This window comes from Marmota flaviventris, chromosome 8, assembly GCF_047511675.1.
Source record: "Marmota flaviventris isolate mMarFla1 chromosome 8, mMarFla1.hap1, whole genome shotgun sequence".
In the NCBI taxonomy this organism is placed as follows: Eukaryota; Metazoa; Chordata; class Mammalia; order Rodentia; family Sciuridae; genus Marmota; species Marmota flaviventris.
This window is the reverse complement of record NC_092505.1, coordinates 120,486,145-120,507,612: the sequence shown is the minus strand read 5'-3', so window position 1 is coordinate 120,507,612 and position 21,468 is coordinate 120,486,145. Positions and strand designations below refer to the sequence as shown.

The window sequence follows — 21,468 nt, the reverse complement described above, 5'->3', positions numbered from 1 at the left end:
GTGAGGTTGGGTTTAACTCAAGAGCCAGTGTTTTCTGCTTGCCCTCCAAGTGAACTAATCTGATAGGAAATTAGAAACAGCATTTCCACCAAAGCTCTTTGGCCAAGTGCAGTAGCTGAGAATCAAAGCACTGATTCTGATTCAGAGAACTTGTCTGGCACACATGGTGATTAGTAATAATTCACATTGTTAAAGATCGGATTTTTACATAAAAAGATGGCTCTGCCTTCCCTTGGACAACCAGATCCAGCACCCCAGAAGCGCAGCAGTGGCTGCCCCTGTCAGAGCCCCCTTCTGCACAGCCCCTGTGTGGGCTGAATCACACATTTGACTTTCCCTGCCTGGTCCCTGTTGGGTTGGAGGTGAGGGCTGGCGTCACAGACATCTCAGAGAAAGGATGAAGGTGGGAGTCAAATGGGCCGGGGGGCTCTCCCTTCACAGAGGACTTCAGCATTTTCATGGCCTGTCGGGTGGCAGTGTGCTGAGCTATGAGGCTGTTGGCATCACTGGTCTACATGTCCTCCAGAGAACTGATTTCTGCTCTGTAGATTGGAATTTCCTCAGCTTATAAATTAGCTATGTTCCTTTCACCTTCAATTTAGAGAGGACTTGAAGTTTCAGGAAAGCTCTGGAGTCTGGGTCCTCCCTTTCCTTTCACACCTCCAGATGGTTCCAATCTGAGTCTCCTGTGGACTTCTTTACTGTCATCCATAAATTCTAGTTTGTATAGTTTCCTATTTCTTTTTTTTTTTTTAAAGAGAGAGAGAGAGAGAGAATTTTAATATTTATTTTTTAGTTTTTGGCGGACACAACATCTTTGTTTGTATGTGGTGCTGAGGATCGAACCCAGGCCGCACGCATGCCAGGCGAGTGCGCTACCACTTGAGCCACATCCCCAGCCCTAGTTTCCTATTTCTTAGCTAAGACAATTACTAATCTAAGTTCTACTAACAAAGAGTTTCCAGCCATTTGGACAGGCGGCCGTGGAAGCAGTGTCGTATCACTGGGGGGTGTGACAGGCCCATCAGGAAACCCACGGGGTAGGGCTGAGGGCACAGAGTGAGAGGCCAGCGGGGTGGAGGTGAGTGGAGGTTGATACACGGCCCCCTGCCTAGGCCATCCTTTCAGTGCTTCCACACTTGCCGCTAGAAGTGTTGGGGTTTCGAGGCTGAACAGCACCTGTTTGGAGTTAGCCAGGGACAATGGGGGAACTCCAGGGTAGGAGCCTTTTGAGAAGAGACAAGGTTTTTTTTTTTTTTTCCTTGATATTTGGGTGTAAGCACCCAGTGGCTCTGCACAGTCATCCATTCAGTTGAAGAAGTCAAGACACATTCGAGCTTCTGCTTTGGTGTTTGAGTCCCATAGTTTTGATTTCAGTATGGCCTCTTGGGAAAGCTCTTCCTCTGAGTCCTTCTGCACAACCATTTTGGTCTGCTCCATGTCTGCCTGCACAGAATACCTGTGGACTCACCACAGTTTTGCATCTCCTATTTGGCCGATGTCTCCCTCTGATGTGCGGTTTGCTTTAACAGAAGAGGGCCATAGTTTTGCCACAGCATGAACCCTTCACATAATAAATGCTTTTCCAAGAACTTCCATTTATGTTCCGCGAGTCTTTGGTTTCTGTCTTGTTCATGTTTTCCTGCCTTCCTTCACATGTTGCCATCTCATATGATACAGCTGCCTTGCTAGCCTAGAAATTTCCTACCCAAGGTCACTTATATGCTGAGGGACTACTGTAAGTGTGTACAGTGTATAAAATACACTCCTTTCAAATCCATATTTAAATAGGAAATTAGAGAATGAATCTGATTTTTCATCAGAGAAGTCATCGTAGGATTTGTCAAATGCTTATCAGAATAAGCATTCTGGGAGTGGCATTCTAGAGGAAAATAATTCTTGTTGATCTTGAAATCTCCATGTTTAGCCCAGCCAAATAGTAAGTGTTTGTTGAATGTGAATAAATTTAAACTCCCTTGCCAGGGAACGGCATATTGGGACTTTTAAGTAAAGGGATGTAAAAAGGTGCTGGTGGTAACTCTCAGCCACCAAATACCAACCCCAAGTCAGTGTCCAAGTGCACAGATATGCAGGAATGTGGTGACCACGGTGGTGGCCTATGTGGTGAGGCAGTGGGGAGAAGACGAGTTTTCTCTGTTCCCTACTTTGCCAGAAGATTTCTGTTTACAGGTCTAGTGTTTGCACAAGAATATCAGAACTTAAAAGGTTCACGTAGGAAAAAATCGAGGCTATATTATTAATTCCTTTGTTAAGGGGTTAGAAAAAATTGACCCAAATTATTCTGATAGGTTTAGACAAAAAAAAAAAAAAAAAAAAAAAAAAAAAAAACCCAGCAATAGTAAATAATATGCTAGGAAAGACGGCAGGGAAAGGGGAGGTACCTGGCATGAAATTGAGCAAACTATGCTGAGCACGTGTATGAATATATCAAGATGAATTCCATTTTTATGTATAATAAATACATAAGTATATTTTGAAAAAATAAATAGGGGCTGTAGCTGTAGCTTAGTGGCAGAATGCTTGCCTAGCATATGTGAGGCATTGGGTTTGATCCTTAGCACCATGTAAAAATAAACAAAGGCATGCTGTCCATCCACACAAAATTTTTAATTTAAATAAATAAATAGAAGGCAGACCTGTAAAATAGAGGAAGGGGATCTGGGGAGGGAGGAGTGGAAGGAAAAAGAAAACCCTGGGGAAAGGGGCTGGGGCTGTTGCTCAGTGGCAGAGCACTTGCCTAGCAATGCGTGAGACACTGTGTTTGAGATTTAGCACCACATAAAAAAATAAATAAAGGCATGCTGCCCATCTACAACTATAACAAATTTAAAAAGTAAAAACCTGGGGGATGAAATAGTTAAAATTGTTATGTGGGGCTGGGGTTGTGGCTCAGTGGTACAGCGCTCGCCTAGCACGTGTGAGGGCCTGGGTTCGATCCTCAGCACCATATAAAAATAAAATAAGGATATTAAAAAAAATTGTCATGTGTATGTATTCATGTGTCTCAAGGAACCTTACTACTATGTATAATTATAACAGACTGATAAAAACATAAGATTATGAATGCTATCAAACTAGCCTCTGTGCCTCTTAGTACTTAGCATGGTAGGTGCTCAGAAAGTTGTTGACTAAATAATGAGTGGGTGGGAAAGTGAATAAAGAGAATTGGTTATGAAGGGATAGAAGCCCTTCCTTTAGCCTCTGGTCTGTTGATGACACATTCCCCATGGGCCACTGTTTTGCCTGGTCCTTTGTTGTCCACCTCTCTTCCTTCTCTGTGAAGAAAAACATCACTGTTAATGACTTTTACTAAATGTTCCCACATACACAACGTAAGGCCACTGGGAAGACAAAAAGAGCTATATATCCATTTTTTGCCTTTAAGGAGTAAACAATGAAGTTAGGAAAGTGGGATGAGAGTAAAATAGTAAAATAAAACCATCACAAAGCAACAAAGAATCAAGAATAAGTTAACATCCTGGCGCCTGGTAGTGTGTCCCTATAATCCCCCTGGCTCAGGGGATGGAAGCAGGAAGAAAAAAAGTTCAAGGCCAGCAACATAGTAAGGACCTGTCTCAAAATAAAAAAAAAAATAATAATAAAGGGGTTGGGGATGTGGCTCAGTGGTTAAGTACCCCTGGATTCAGTCCCCATACCTGTCCCCCAAAAAAGTTGTATGTGAATTTAATAATACACGAGAGGTGAAGACACTGAGCAATGGAAAACAGAGGTGATCATGGATCATTTTACACCATTGTGGAGTTAAGGATACGCAGGGAGTGATGAGTGGCCCTTGTAAGGGCCAGAGTCCCATTTGTCAAACTGAGAGCAGGAGGCAGAGAGCTCATTATTACTCAGCAGTGTGGGGAGTAATACAGTGGCAAATACTTGGTAAGACTGAAGGAGAGAAGAGCCCCAACATCATCATTATTTTTTTTATTTTAAAGGCAGGAGATGACCAGGCCTCCATTTAGGAGGGTCACAAAAGAGATGGTTTGGAAACAAGTGTCACTTCACCCTGTTGTGTTGTTCCTGGCACAGTTCTTCATAAGGGTGCCTAACTGATGCTCTCAAGGTCTCTAGAATTGTCCAGGCACTTAAATTATTTTGTTTGTTTGAGAATAGGTTTAGTATTTACAGCAATTACCTTTTAAAAATATTTTGGTATCTGACATATTCAGGCTGTTGGCAAGCAAATTAGTGACTTTTTAAGGAAAGGTTTATATAACGTCTCTTTAGAGTGAATGAAAAAGTGAAGCCCAGTTCTAGTAGGGCTGAAGGATGCTTAGGAAAATTTGAATTCTTTTTTATCTATTTAATACATTGTACCCTCTGTCCAAAGGAAAGATTGGCATGTAGAGTAGGAAGCTAATATTCAACAAAGTAATCTCCCATTCATATTTATACTCAGCTAAATTTACTAAAGAAAGTCCGTTTTAAAAATAACTGGTTGATAGGGAATATGAATGTTGGTTCATTATAAATTGAATGATGCAGCTCCCTGTTGTGAAATGTGGTTGACAAAAGAAGGAGCTTGCTGGAAATACTATAGATAGATGAAAATATTTTCCAGGGTTTCCTTTAAACTAGAAAGAAACTCTTAAATTATGTTTCTTAGGTGCTTCCTTTTGTCACAGAGTGATTTACTCCAGAGGCCTTGCAACCTTCAACCTTGGAATGGAGAGCTGAAAATAGGAAATATTTCAGGAAAAGGGAAGGGCTGTAGTGGGAGATAGTAGAGAGAGTAATTTGCAAAGAAGGGGAGGAGGATCCAGGGCCCCGGTGAAATGCTACTCACCAGAAATGTCATCAAGACTTTCCCCATAAACACCAGGGATGAAATAAATACCACCTTTCTTTACATTCTTTTTTTTTGGAGGGGGGATTATGGGGATTGAACTCGGGTACTTGACCACTGAGCCACATCCCCAACCCTATTTTTTTTTTTTTAAGAGACAGGGTCTCACTGAGTTGCTTAGTGCCTCATTTTTTGCTGAGGCTGGCTTTGAACTTGTGATGCTTCTGTCTCAGCCTCAGGGGATTATAGGCATGCACCACCATGCCCAGCTTTCTTTACATTCTTCAAAGAGACTTTATTTTGACCTCATCCTGCCTGAATGCTTCCATGTCTTTATCAGGCACGTAGAATCTGCCTCTCAGCCTCAGGTGGAACAGAAGGCGGCTTGAAGAAAGCTCTTCCACCCTCAGTCCCCCATCCTCAGTGGCTGCCTGGAAAGCACCCCTGGCCTAACCTGCAGGTCCTGTCAAGTGGAGACTCTGTGGCACCTGCCCCCGGGGCAGTGGCCTTCCTAGCTTGCCTCCAGGCTTCCCTCTTTCCTTTATTCTTCTTTCTTCATCTAGAGGTGCCCTTTTCTTGCCCACCCCAACCCATTTCCAGCACACCTAACCGAAGTAGATGCATTAGCTTGTTTAGTCTTCTTCCCAAAGACAGAGGAAGCCACAGATTCCAGCCTGACTTTCTTTCCTGTACTGCAGGAACCCCAAGACAAGAGATTGTTGCTGCTTTAAATTAGAAGGAAAAAGAATAAATACAATATTTCAGTAAATTATTGTACCATAACAATATTAATGATTTACATATTGGTCATCTTTTTTGGTGTGTGTTATTTTTACTGAGTTTCTTATCTTTTCTTTCTTTTTGTGGTGCTGGAGATCAAACCCAGGGTCTCATGGATGTTAAATGCAGGTCCTACCACTGAACTATGTCCCCAGACCCTGTGTGGTTTGTGCCTTTGATTTAAGAAGCATCCTTTTTCTTTTCTAAGAATATTTTTAAAAATATTTAGTTGTAGATGGACACAATAACTTTATTTTATTTATTTATTTGTATGTGGTGCTGAGGCTTGAACCCAGTGCCTCATGTGCGAGGGAAGTGCTCTATCACTGACCCACAACCCCAGCCCCTAAGGATATTTTTTTAACATTATGAATTTTTTTTAAAACCCTGAAGAAAACAGAAACAATGTAACCAATATCCATGCACTAACTTCCCAGATTGAATAAACATTAAAAATTTGCCATAGTTTCTTTATATTTATCTTTTTTAAAAAAGTAATAAATCCGTCCCCACCTCACCCCAAAGCCCTGCTCCTTACTTCCCTCTACAGAGACAAGCACTGTTCTGAATTTGTGTCATTCTCAGATTTTAAGACTTAATATATATATACAGCATCATAAGCAACATTTATAATATTTTGTGTTTTTATAATTTATAATAAGTGACATGATGTAGGTATCCTTTAGAAGTTTTCTTTTTCCACTTAGCATATTTTTAAGAGACAGATGTTATTTATTTTACTGATGTCTAAATATTCTATTGATCAAATAGTAATGTAAATTTGATTGGAAGAGTTAACTCCAAGGGCTTATTGGTCATTTGTACTTTAGTGTGAAGTAGTTGACAGTCCTTTCATTAAAACTCCCTGTGATGCTTACAATGAAAGAGCAGGTGTTAAATAAACTACATGTAGAAATTAAGAATTTGGGTACTGGAAACAGATTTGATTTTTTGGGGGTGGTGTTGCTAGAGGTAGAATCCAGGATCTTGTATATCCTAGGTAAGTCCTCTTCCTCTGAGCTGCATCCCTAGCGTGCCAGATTGATTTGGAATCTCTTTTTGTCTACCTTCCTTGGGCAAGTTGCCTTATATCTGTAGCCCTCATATATGGATTTTGAAGGATGCTGCTGCTCCTCTCAGTAGAACAGATTAAAAACAGAGAGAGGCAGGAATTGCAGCTCAGTAGTGGACCACTTGCCTAGCATGTGCGAGGTCTTGGGTTTGATTATCAGCACCACATGTAAATGAATGAATAAAATAAAGGCCCATCAACGTCTGAAAAAAGAATACATGGAAGAAAAGATAGCCTTTAAAAAAATAAAGCTCATGTATGTGAGGAGTCAGCAAAATTCCAGGCCTGCTGAAGACCCTTGGTAAATATTTGCCATTATTTTTATATTAATAAGCAAGCTCTTATTTCCCAGAGTAAAAATATGTAATGAAATTACTGTATGATTATGTAAATAAAGACATAATTATATGATGATATCAAATTATATTTGGGGAGCCTGCGTTCTGGCCCTAGTAAGGGATAAAGGGAATTTTGTAGGGTGGATGAGGGGTAAAGCTAGCTGAGCTGAGTCAGAGGGTTGCTTGAGAACTGAAGAGAATCTGAAGTGACCTGGGTTAGGGCCACTGTGGAAGGAGGGAAAATAGAAGAGTTAGGAAGCCCAAGAAGTGCTGGTGGGTGCCTGTGGAGACAGCTTTGGTTTCTCACCATTGGGAGCATCGATCAAAGATAAAAAAAAAATCCCATTGGTCCTGTGGCCATTTAGGGCTGTTCCTAAACCCCTTTTCCCTTAAATTACTGTAGGGAGGGCTATAGGCCCTGCTAGTCATTAAGGACTGCTTCCACTAACTTTGGTAAAGCTTTAAGTGGCTCAAGAAAGTTAAGAAATTTGAGGGAGGATAAAAGACCAGATTCAGTTTCATCTAAATTGAAATTTTCTTTTTTGGCATGTGCTTTCTTTACATTTCAGTAGATATTTGGTTGTGTCAAGGCATACTTGAGGATTAGGAAAGAAAAAAAAGGCTTTAATTGGTGAAAGAATGTTCAATTTAAAATGCTTTTGCTTAAAAAAGTGGGAGAGGAAAGCAGTTCTGGAATTATTGAAGAAATACAGAGAATATGTCAAAATCCATGGGAAATGTCTCTATATAAAGAATTCAGCTTACCCTCCCCATCCGTGGGTATCTTGTCAGGGATCCTAGTGGCTTCTGGACTGCATCTTTCAGAGCAGACTTTTGTAGCTAAGCTCTTCTGAGCTGTCTGGCGCATCTATGTATATATATGCCTCAAGCTAGGTGTTTGGATACTAAGTGACAAGTTCTTCATATCTAAAATTGCAAAGCAAATACCAGCAACTGTTCTAGACTGTTTCACAGTCCATAAGTTGTACTTGCTTGATAAATGAGTCAATCTAACTAAAATTTACCCCCACCCTTTACAGAAGCCATTTTCTTTTAAAATGCAAGTTCTTATTTCTCCAAGTATAAATATGTAATGTAAATTATTGTATGATTATTGAAATAAATAAATATGCATTTCTCTGGCTTGATATCAGATTCCATTTGGGAGGCCTCCATCCCGGCCTAGGGGCAAGAGTGATAGTTGGGTTCTCAGCTCAGCTGGGAGACTGATTTCCTTTCTTCCTCTGTTACTTACTTGGAGACCTCGAGAAAGTCCCATGATTGTGCCTTTCTTAATTGTCAGAATGGGGACAGGACCTAGCTCATAGAATGGTAAGGATTAGGTGAGAATATATGCTAAGCAATTAAGACAGTATATGGTGGGGCTGGGGATGTGGCTCAAGCGGTAGCTTGCTTGCCTGGCATGCGTGTGGCCCGGGTTCGATCCTCAGCACCACATACAAACAAAGATGTTGTGTCCGCCAATAACTAAGAAATAAATATTAAAACAATTCTCTCTCTCTCTCTCTCGACAGTATATGGCTCATGAACTATCCAGGTGCAGGACTAATAAGAAAAATATGGGTTACTGGTTATTGTGTTACTGGACTTTTCTTTTAAAATTTTGCATACCAGTTTAAAAATATATTTGATGGAATTTTTTTCATACATATATTTTTTAAAAAGTGTGCTATTTTATTATAGCAGAAACTTTTTTTTTTAAATGAAAAACACCATAGCAAGCCTGGGGATCATGTAACTAGAATAGCCTTTTGTGCACCAAAAAACTCCTGTATTTTCTTAGCCAATATGATATTCAATAAGTCTATTGTGCTATGTAAAAAATGCTCACTAAGCTATACCATATGCCGCAGCTTTTTAAAGAATCCTAACATCATCACAATTTTGTAAAAAAAAGAAATAGAAAAATATTGATACAGCATATTAATACATGATTCTATTATTGTGAAAAAGGCAGTATAGTATTAACCACTTTACTACCAAGTCTTCATGCCTTTGTAGATATGAATTATTTTAGTATTTAGTATAGTATGAATTATTTTAGTATTTGGTAGTGTACATTGTAAGGAGATATGGGTGTGTTTATTGAAAACTAATGCAGATAATAGGTATTTTATGTAGAATTTATCATTATCAGTATTTAATAATGTGTACCTTCAGATCATTAACATTTGTTTTATTTAGTGTTTTACAATTGCCTTTATTGTTTTTTAGCTAACTTTTGGTCTTTGCAGGCTTATGGTCTAAAAAAAAAAAAATACATAATTTAAAGAAAGTTCTTTTTCCAGTCTGACTCCAATTCTCCATTTCCTCTAGAGAATCAGTGCCTGTCAGCATTTTCTTGAATCCTTTCAGAAATATTTTTTTTAATACCTTTATTTCACTTATTTATTTTCATGTGGTGCTGAGGATCGAACCCAGGGTCTTGCACGTGTGAGGCGAGAGCTCTACCATTGAGCCACAACCCCAGCCCCATCAGAAATATTTTATAAACATGCAATAGATACCACTTCCCTCCCACTCCTCTCCATACTTACTTTTCTTTATTGGAATTGAACTCAGAGGGTTTCAGCAAGCTATATCCCCACCTTTGAAAGATTTTTTAAAATTTTGAGATAGGGTCTTGCTAAGTTTCTCAGGCTGGCCTGAAATCTGCCATCCTCCTGCCTTAGCCTCCCGAATTGCTAGATCACAGGTGTGCACCACCACATCTGACTTCAAGAGTATATCTTGAAGGGCTGGAACTGTAGCTCAGCAGTAGAGCACTTGCCCAGTATGTGTGAGGCACTGGGTTTGATTCTTAGCAACACATAAAAATAAACAAATACAGGCATTCTGTCCATCTACAACTACAAAATGATAAATAAATAAATAAATAAATAAAACAGCATCTTTTGAAGATCATTTTGTATTTTCTCATTTGTGTCATTTATATGCTAAAAATAAAAAGCATAACACTGTATGGGCAAATTGCTTTTTTTAAAAAAAAATTTAGTTGTAGATACACACAATATTTTTATTTATTTTTATGTGGTGCTGAGGATTGAACCCAGTGCCTCACACATGTGAGGCAAGTGCTCTACCACTGAGCTATAATCCCAGCCTAGCAAATTGCTTTATGATTAAGTTTATATGCTATTTTTGCCTTATTATGGGAGAACAAAAATATTTTATATAATTATCAGATGATGTAAATTTCAATAGGCATGGCTAAATAATAGACCCTCACCTTATTTTTAATCATTTCAAATGCAAAGTCAACACAAGAACTGTTAATTTGCAGCCTTCGGTACAGGATAGATACTAAAATTGGACCACTATTTTTAAAACGTGAATCAAGAGATAGAAACAATTTTGAATAGTGGAAAAGACATATAAGATGACCAAGACCACAAAGATTCAGAGTCAGCCACAACAGGAGTCACATTTTTCAGTCCTGGGGAATTATGCTCAGAAAGCCTACTAAGGCTATTTAATTACGTTCAATACAAAAGAACTATGTCTATAAATAGCTTTAACTACAGAAAACCTAAAAGTGAGAATTCAATAAAATGAGTAATGCTAAGATGTAAGGGAGTAAGATCCCTTTTTCCCTCTTCACTCATTTGAAGTCTTCTAATTTTTAAAAAATAATGTAAAATTAAATAGTGGGCAATGGAATATTTTTTAAAAATTTTAATTGTACATTAAATTAGAACCAGCACCCCCTTTTAAAAGATAGAAATCTATTATTTTGAAAGAACACCAAAATTTTAAATAAGTTGGTGTACAGATCCTAAATGATAAGTGAATTCTATTGTTTGAGAGGTCTGAGAGTAATTTAATATGATTTAAAAATAATCAGTGATAAATTTCAGTGAATAGATTATTTTAAAAATTGATGTGCTTCCCTTAAAATTTTAGGGATATCAAACCTTTTATATGAATATACTTAAAAGTATGTAAGATTTCCTACAGCTTTGAGCCCTGCTGTCTTACAAAGCACAAATTTTCATTTATTTTCTGAAGTACCTATCAATCTGATATAACTGGTATACACAAGAGGAATGCCATGTAATTTGTGCTCATCTTTAGCTTTACTCTGAATAGACAAGCCACTAAATAATTTAAAAAGTGAGTTGCACTGCTACATAGCAGAAGTCTTAAGAATGTAATTCTACTTTTAGATAATTATTATAAAGAAAACATGGATATGAGCAAAGATTTTTCTACAAGGGTGTTCATTGAAGTATTATAATAAAAATGGGAAGCAATGCATATACCCTGAAACAAAGAGATTTATCAAATTAATTATGATACAGTATATGTGACCATTAAATATCATATTGATAATATGAAAACAAACTGACAATGTGTCTGCCCACACCTATGAAAAAGGTTTTAAGATAGTGTGCTCACATTTTTCACCCCTTAGCAAAGGTACATATGGCTTAGAAAGTAAACCACAAAGAAAGATAGCAGAAAGATATTAGGTTATATTTCTGGATAGTAGAATTATGAGGCTTTAAATGTTCAGTTTGGGGCATTTGTTAGCAATTACTCTCTATTAGTAACGCCACCTTCTTACTTTCTTACAGCCTCATATTACAGATTTTTTTTCCCCTCTGAGTTTGTCTTGCCTGCTCAGTAAGAAGGGCCCCGCTGCCCTGGGAAAGGCCTAAAACAGGGAAGGCAAAAGGATGTGGCAGAGTCTGGATTATTTTAAAGCTAAACATTTCAAACCACAAACACCAGCCTTAGGGGAACAGACTCGAACTTCCTTTACCCTTTTCGTGGACATTATTCATTTCTTCACAGCTTCCTTTCTGATCTCATCCTTTACATTTATACTTTTCTCAAACTCGAAATGCTGATTTTGCTGAATTAGTAGGAAAATGTAAATGAAAATTATAGATACTATCGAGAAACATTTGTACCCTGTGAAAGCAGAGGGTGTGAAGAATGTGCATCCCTATTTGTGTCTAGGTTACTGTTTGCAGGCCTGTCTGGGAAGGGGTTGCTGGGAGACCTACCTGCTCCCTTTGTTCCTTGTCAGCCAGACCTTATGGATGATTTCTTATACCCTCCCTTCTTGTGTCCTCCCTCTGTACCTTATATTGCTTAAATGCTTCCAAAGGGCTAATATTCTTTTCATTATTTGCTTTTTCTAGATAAAAAGTCCTGAAGTAGTCTTTCCTGTCCAAAGATGGAAAATAGTACCACTACCATCTCTCGGGAGGAGCTTGAAGAACTGCAAGAAGCATTTAATAAAATAGGTATGCTTGAGGAAGAGGAAATGTGCTGTGACTGTTCTGCCTGATGTCAGATCTCAGTAGCAGAACAGTACGTTTTATTTCTTCTTTTTTCACTAGTGATCCCCAGGTTTATTCCTTTTCTGCCCCTCTCTATCTAGGTTTCACTGGATTCTTTCATTCTGAGAGATAAAATAAAGACTGGCTTGAATTTCTAGATGAAATGGACTTTGAATTCTTAGATCACTTCTTTGCATAGCATAATCTAGGTTAATGAATGACAGTGTAACTGAATATGCTTAACTGGTATCCTCATTACAGTGAAAAAAAACATAGAAACACTTCCTTGTGTATAAACTGAACTCTGTCCTTCACGTCTTTGTCACTAGCAGTAGTGACACTTCTTGACTGCATGCAGCATATTTGGAAAATCTAGTGTTGTTTTTAAAGGTCATATGCCTTATTTTCCTTCTCACGCATAATTTAAAGAATTTTAGTATTGTTTTTAAAGGCTGTATGTCTTGTTTTTCTTCTTTTGCTTTTTAAAAAGCCACTGTTTTGTCTTTATGACATGGACATCTTGACAGCTTTTTATTTTTATTTTTTTAAAAAACACATTTTTATTTGTAGATGGACAGAGTGCCTTTATTTTATTTATTTATTTTTATGTGGTGCTGAGGATCGAACCCAGCTCCTCACATGTGCTAGGGAATTGCTCTACCACTGAGCCACAGCCCCAGCCCAACAGCTTTGTATTTTTCTTCCCCAATTTTTCTTCACACTTGGTTGGATCTCAATACTTCTGTATTTTCTTCTTAGATAACTTTTGGTAAACAAAGAGGACAACATAAATACCATTTTTTTTGCCTTAGTCTACAAATACATGCAAAAGAAAGTTGAGCACCATGAATAGACTTTGGGATAGAGATGCCATCTCTGCCCCCTCCCCAACAGACATTTTCCCTTAGGCAATGAAGCACTCCAGGAAAATCCGAGTCAGAGGGTGCACCAGGGAGGATATAATGATCACAGTTAGTCTTGCTCCTAGATTTCTCATCAATGTAGTGAGTAATGACTAAAATTAATATAGGTGAAATGCAATGCAGGATGAATTTTAGAAAGCAATACAAAGAAAAGAGATTTTATTTTAATAAGCAAAGTTCTTTAAAAATAAAAAGTAAAGCCTCATGATTTACAAATCATTACTGTGAAATAAAGCAGATTCTATAATTCTCTGGGCTCTTCTTCTTCCTGGGGATGGCATATTTGTCATTAGCACACTGCATAAATAGGTTATGATTCCTAGAAAATTATTAATAATAAGTTTTATGCAGTATTTTATAAATGCCCAGAATCATTTCAAGACACAAAGTGGGCAGTTTTTGAAAAGTTCTGTTTATTGCAGGTACTGAAACAGAAAAGATAATAAACATGCATCTCCTAGCTTGGTATTCCAGTTATTTTATAGGTATAAATAAAGAGCTACCTAGGTCTTAGTGAAATGAATGAATTAGTAATCTATGTTCTTTCTTTAATACACCAACTTAACCTTTATGACTCATGGACATATAATCTTGCAATATTTATTTAATAATATTTTGAATAAGCAGTTCACTAATGGAATAACTCTGACAGCGGAGTGTTTTGTTCTGTGTGAGGGAGCTGCCGACACTAGAAGAATATGTATTTGCTGACTTTATTTACAAGGTAAACTGTGACTCATGCACTCAGCAAGCCCTTGCTAACTTGAACATTAGGACTTCTTTCAGATACAGAAGGACACACCCATCCAACCTTATTAGATGGAGGATTTGGGGACCACTGGAGAAAGTGGGGAGTTAAAATATTTCTTTTCTTTTTTTTTTTTAATATTTATTTATTTATTTATTTTTTATATTATTTATTTTTAGTTTTTCGGCAGACACAACATCTTTGTTTGTATGTGGTGCTGAGGATCGAACCTGGGCCTCACGCATGCCAGGCGATGCGCTACCACTTGAGCCACATCCCCAGCCCCTAATATTTATTTTTTTTTAGTTATCGGCAGACACAACATCTTTGTTTGTATGTGGTGCTGAGGATCGAACCCGGGCCGCACGCATGCCAGGCAAGCGTGCTACCGCTTGAGCCACATCCCCAGCCCGAGTTAAAATATTTCTAAGTCTTGTTTCTTTTGTTTTCTTTTTACATTCATGGTAAAATAAATGTAATCAAATTTACCACTCTATTTGTAGCGTATAGTTTAGTGGCATTAAGTATATTCACATTGTTTTGTATATGTCATCACCATCCTTTTCTGAAACTCTTTTCATCTTCCCATGCTAAAACTCTAGAACTAGTAAATAATAATTCCCCATTTTATTCTCCCTTAGTCCCTGGTAAATAACATTCTTTCTGGCTGGATGAATTTTACTGCCCTGGGTACTTCCTCTAAGTGGAATCATATAATATTTGTCTTTTTGTGACTGGCTTATTTCACTTATCTTGATGTCTTCCAGGTTCATCGATATAGTGTGTATCAGAATTTCCTACCTTTTATGGCTAAAAAATATTTCATCGTGTATATCTATATATAACTTTTTCTTATCCATTCATTGACTGATACCATTTGGTTTGGGTCTATGTTTTGGCTATGGTGAATAGTGCTGCTGTGAACACAGTTATTCAGATATCTGTGTGAATCCCTGCTTCCAAGGCTCTTGAGTTATACCCAGAAGTAGAACGGTTGGACCATATGGAAATTCCATATTTAATTTTTTGGGAAAATATCATATTATTTTCCATAGTAGTTTCACCGTTTTATATTCCCACCAGCAGTGTTCAAGTGTTCTAATTTCTTCATATCCTCACCTCACTTGTTTTTTATTGTTGTTCTTATTGGTGGCAGTGGTATTTTATTTTATCTTATAACAGCTACTCTCAGGGATGTGAAGTGGAATTTCATTGTGGTTTGTGCTCATATTTCCCTAAGAATTAGCAATGTTGAACATATTTTCATGTGCTTATTGGCCATTTGTTTGTTTCTTTCTTTTTTCTGGGGGGGGGTACCTTGGATTGAACTCAGGGGCACTTGGCCACTGAGCCACATCCCCAGCCCTATTTTGTACTTTATTTAGAGACATGGTCTCAATTAGTCACTTTGCTGAGGTTGGCCTTGAACTTGTGATCCTCCTGCCTCAGCCTCCCGAGCTGTTGGGATTACAGGTGTGCACCACTGTGCCTGGCTGTATTTGCTTATTTTTGAATCAGGTTGTTTGCTGTTGTTACTTGGAAGAAAGTCTTGTTTCTTTTAAAGTCATGATCTTATGGTTAAATAACCATAAGATAAGGTAAGTCATGTTCTTAGTAAATAATTTGGCCCAGAATATGTGCTTACTAAATGGTATCTATTAGTTCTTGTAATATCACACCAAAACTGCAGAACCTGTAGGGATGGAGCTGGCATTTGAGCACTCAGACTTGTCCATCTTCAGAGCTGTGTGTCCTTACTGTTCATTTTAGTTCAGCATGATTGTTGGCAGGTAAATAACTTCCTCAATCTTTTTTTATTTTTCAATATCTCCCACTATAATGTTGGTATAGCAATAAGTCAATGTGGTCTATTTATAAACTTCAGAATTATAGGAAGCAGTTCTGAACTCCTGCTATACTAATAATGAAGTTTTGCTTCTAAATACAAAGAAAGCAGCATTATTACAATACCAAGCAATTCAGCTTCCTAGCTGCCTTGGGATTATAGCACTATATTGGTTACTGGTGGTTCTAGTTTAGTTCATCATTCTGAGGAGTGTTCTAAAACTCTCATATTTGAGTTTTAAAGATAAGTACTTGGCCATATCATTAATTCAGTTACAGTAATGAGAGCTCTTTTACTGGGAAGAAAAAAAAAATATGGCTAACAAAGAAGCTATTGCCAGATGAACAAAGAGGGCCTGTACAAGGTAGACCCAGGCAACAAGCAAAACAGTCCAAAGCTCTTTAGCCAACTTTGGATATAAGTGTTTTGTGTTGCCTTTGTTCTGAATCAAAAGTGCTCTCCAGTCGCTAGGAAAACACAGGAAAGAGATCTCAGTGATAATGTGAAAACACCTGGAAACCTGCTTCCAAAGTCCAAATATAGGTGTGAAATATCTTGACAACCTGATCTCATAGTGACATCAGACATGATTCAGCATACATAATGGTATCATAAATACATAATGAAGACCCAGTGAATTATTGACAAATGAAATGAACTGCCACCAAGAGAAATGTAAAACAAAAATACTTGAGGTATAATTTTATATAATGTACCTATTTTATGTGCGTTATGGGGCCAGCAGATTCATTTTGTAAATTCCATTAAGTTAAAGTCTGGATGGGTGTTCCCTCTTGGTCACGCTGATATATATATATATATATATATATATATATATATATATATATATACATATATATATATATATATATTAGATATATATATTAGATATATATATTAGATATATATATATATTAGATATATATATTAGATCTATATGTGTATATATATATTAGATATATATGTGCGTATATATATTAGATATATATGTGTGTATATATATTAGATATGTATATATATTAGATATATATGTGTGTATATATATTAGATATGTATATATATTAGATATATATGTGTGTATATATATTAGATATGTATATATATTAGATATATATGTATATATATTAGATATCTGAAACTTCCCAGCTTATTTCTTTGAAATTTAGTCATGTTTTAAACAGAGTTTCCCATCTAGGCACTGTCTATACCATACACTTAAAATACATGTAGGGAACCTGGTTCTATACAGATGTACCTCATTTAAATGTGAGTGTTTTGATACCCTGTACAGTTCAGGTACAACTATACGGGTATGTATGTATGCCTGTGAATCCTCCAAGTGGCTTTCTGAGTATTCGTCTTCAACAGCACAAATGATATTTGACAGCTCTAAATATATCTTTGCAGATATTGATAACAGTGGGTATGTTAGTGACTATGAACTTCAGGACCTATTTAAGGAAGCAAGCCTTCCTCTTCCTGGCTACAAGGTACGCGAGATTGTGGAGAAAATTCTAGCAGTTACTGACAACAGCAAAGATGGCAAAATCAGTTTTGAAGAGTTTGTGTCAGTAAGTAATCTAATTCTCTCCTAGTTACTATTTATTTTACTTCAAGCAGAATTTTAATAATGTCATTGCTAGCTTTGGTTAGATCTAGCTGGAGAGGCCAGAAAATCTAACATTTTTAAATGATGGTAACACTACTACTAATTATTATTGTAAAAATAATTTTCATAAAAAATTCAAAAAGCAAAGGAAAAGGGGCTGGGGCTGTAGCTCGGTAGTAGAGCATTTGCTTACCATGTGTGAGGCACTGGGTTCGATTCTCAGCACGGTGCATAAATAAAATGAAGGTCTGTCAATAACTAAAAAAAAAAAAAAAAGGAAAATATCATTGAATGGAAGTCAGGTTTAGTAGTAGTTCATGTCCTACAATAACTATATTGAATTATTTTTTATTATCCATGAATATAATTGAATAAATACTTATGAAATATAAATGATCTGTTTTTGCATTCCTCATTTGAACTCTTGGCACTGTGAATAATGGGATGACCAAAAAGAGACATGGTCCTTGCTTTCATGGAGTTTACATGTGGTTGGGAATGCAAAATATCACATAACTAGATAAATGATATCAATTATGATAATTGCTATGAATAGTGTGGTGCATGTTCCATGAGAGTTTGTAAGTAGAAGGAATTGAACTTTGAGGGGAGGCTGGAAAACTCAGGGTCTCAGGAAAGGTATCCCTGTGAAGACCCAGCTGAGATCTGAAGAAAGATGTTAAATAGAAAAAGGCTGTTGGGAGGTAGAGGTGACCACATGTGCAGAGGCCCTGTGGTTACTCTTAAGCAATTGAAAAAAGGGATAGTATGCTGCAGCTGAGGTAGTATGGATAAGGATCATAGCTGGAAAACTCAGATCAGGTCATGACAGCTCTTAATATATCCTGGCAGATATTGATAACAGTGGGTATGTTAGTGACTATGAACTTCAGGATCTATTTAAGGAAACAAAATGTCCTTGTAGGATATTGGTTTTTATCCTAACAACAGGAAGTTAAGGGAAGGAAGAGTATGAGGTGACATGATTAGATTTGCATTAACAACAGCAAATCACTGGCTGCTATATGGAGAAATGTCAGCCTGTCCAATCTCTGAATTGTCTAATAAGAGAGATGAGGAGAGGGTGTTTCTATAAGCCTGTTATTTCCTGCAATAGCTGACATGTTTACTTTAACATGTATTCACTTGGAATATTTAGGTAGGAAAATGCCTTCATTATGGAATTTAAAAATATTTATCATGTGGTTAGTTATTCCTTAGATTGTCAGTACAAAAGATCATGGCAAATCCAGAAGAATAATTTCGGTGTGTTCAATTTAAGCTTAGTTTTGACTTGTTCCAGTGGTTGGCAGGGGGGCAGACATTTATTCATTTTTTGATTTTGATAAAATGACATGAAAGTTCTCTTTATTCACAAGCATTCAATATGAAAACACTTGATTCATATTTATTTTTGTGTCATTTCAAATAAACATCTTTTATTTCACCAGATTTTTATGATTATCTGATTCTCAATTTTGCTTGTATTCCATTCTAGCTAATGCAAGAATTAAAAAGCAAAGATATCAGCAAAACATTCCGAAAAATAATTAACAAGAGGGAAGGGATTACTGCTATTGGGGGAACTTCATCCATTTCCAGCGAGGGCACACAGCATTCTTACTCAGGTAACCACCACCCCAAATCTGATCTTTTAGGCATTGATTCAGTAAGTGCCACACTTCAACAAAACTAAGGTGCCATTTGTTGTAATTCATACCATTATTTTGTCTATCACTGAGGGGAAAAACCTTCCTCCAGACTAAATTATGCTGTGATTTCAAATTTAAAATATATCTCAATGTTAGAGATGTCAAAATGAAAATATCCTGGAATCACTGATATCAACGAATTCCAACCATGTTGTCAGGTTCAGTGGACATCAGAGAGACAACAGACATTGAAAACAACAGAATGAAAATTATTTATGTTTGAGCACTGGCTATGTTTTATCATGACTTTTGAATGGATTTTTCATCCTGACTAGAAAGGTGGCTTTACTTTTAGAACTGGTTGAGGAATGGTGGAAAGGCTTATTTTAAGGATTTTTTTCCCCTTCCATTTTCCAAAAGCTGAGCTTTTTGACTTTTTTTTTTTTAATCAAGCAACCAAGCGACTAGAGAGCATGGCACCTGATTTCCTTGATCTGATAGAACCACTGGATTGTTGCCCAGTGGGAAATCCAGAGTCATTTTAACTCTTACGGTGAGGAGTCTTGACCCATGTTAGCTTACTTCTCAGGGTTAAGATGTCTAAGAACCCTTGGCCAAGTTCCTTTTTATTCATATGAACATAATTAGAACTATGCTTTTGATAAAATTCCTTGTAACATTTTTCCTTTGAATAAAGGAATTTGTTAATTGTCCTCTTGATCCTCTTCCTTTCTAATTGGATTTTCCTCTTTCAGATTTCGCCTATCCATTGTATTTTTTTCTTAGCCATTTCCCACTAGGGAATTAGTGGTAAAGGAATTAGTCTGTAACTGATACCTCCACTTTTGTTGTTTCTTTGTTTTGTGGCACAGGGGATTGAACCCAGGGCCTAGCACATGCCTACTAATACTTAGCTGCACCCACTGTCCTTTTTATTTTGTTTTGAGATAGGATCTTATTAAATTGCCCAGGCTGATCTTGAACTTGTGATCCTCCTGCCTCAGCCTCCTGAATAGTGGGATTATAGTGCACTACCATTCCAGAAAGGTATTAACCTTTTACCTCAATTTTGGCTTGTCCATTCTACTGAAATGACTATATTTTAAAAAGAAAACAAAAAATATTGAGGTAAAATATGCATTCAGCCAAATGCTGTAATTGTAAATACATAGCTTAAAAATGTTTTACATGTGCATATATCCATGTGGCTTCCTGCCAGATCATTATATGGAATATTTCCTTCATCCTGTGTGGCTTTCTCATGCCCCTAACTGTAGCTGTTTCTCCCCAGATATAAATACTTATCTGATATCTGTCACCACAGATTTTTACCTGTTTATTGAGATATAAATAGTAAAGTGCATAAAGTAGACTTTTCTTAACTTGATGACTTTAAAAAAAATTTTTTAGTTGTACACAGACATAATACCTTTATTTTATTTATTTATTTTTATGTGGTGCTGAGGATCGAACTCAGTGCCTCACATGTGCAAGACAAGTGCTCTACCACTGAACTGCAACCCCAGCCCAACTTGATGACTTTCAACAGATGAATACCTCCACCTATTATGTAGAAAAAGATATAGAACATATAATGGCTTTTAAAAAAACAGCTTTAATGAGATATAATGGTGATATTGAGAAATTCACCCTTTTAAATTATTATTCAGAGTTTTTAGTATATTCAGAGTTGCACAATTATCATCATACTTCATTTCAGAATATTTTCATTACAGAGGGATAAACCCCTAGATCCTCAGCAGTTGTTCCTCATTTCCCCCTCTCTGAAGCCTCTGCAACCATCACCCCACTTTGTGTTCCTATAGATTTGCCTATTCTGGAAGTTTCATATAAATAGAATCATTGCAGTGGCCTTTCCATTGATAGGCATTTCTTCACTAGCATTTTTCAGGGTTCATCTATGTTATAGCATATATCATACTTCATTCCTTTTTACTGCTGAACATTCCATTCTGAGGATAATATCACATTTTGTTCATCCTCTTATGAGTTTATAAACATTTTGGGTCGTTCTCAGTTTTTGACCATTATGAATAATGCTGTGTGAACACTCATGTATGTGTTTTTTTGTGTGTGGATATGTGCTTTCAGTTCTCCTGAGTATCTGCCTAGGAGTGGAATTGTGGATCTTTTGATATCTCTGTTTAATATTTTTAAAGAATTGGCAAACTGTTTTTCAAAGTGGCTGTACTGTTTTCCATTTCCTCCAGCCACATATGAGGTTTCTAGTTTTTCACATCTGTATCAACACTTGTTATTGTCCATTTAAAAAAATTACAGCCATCTTAGCAGGGCCCAGTGGTGCAGGCCTATAATTTTAGCACTTCAGGTGGCTGAGTCAGGATAAC

The 21,468-nt window shown here is 37.0% G+C and overlaps 1 protein-coding gene across 1 annotated transcript in view; it reads left to right on the top strand.

Moving 5' to 3' along the window:
• Pls1 (plastin 1) overlaps positions 1-21,468 on the top strand; it is an 84,985-nt gene that overhangs the window by 23,858 nt on the left and 39,659 nt on the right. Inside the window, exons 2-4 of the mRNA XM_027933913.2 lie at positions 12,181-12,285; positions 17,246-17,409; positions 18,946-19,075. Of these exons, the coding sequence (XP_027789714.2) occupies positions 12,216-12,285; positions 17,246-17,409; positions 18,946-19,075 (364 nt within the window). The 5' untranslated portion in view covers positions 12,181-12,215. The remainder of the gene's footprint in view (positions 1-12,180; positions 12,286-17,245; positions 17,410-18,945; positions 19,076-21,468) is intronic.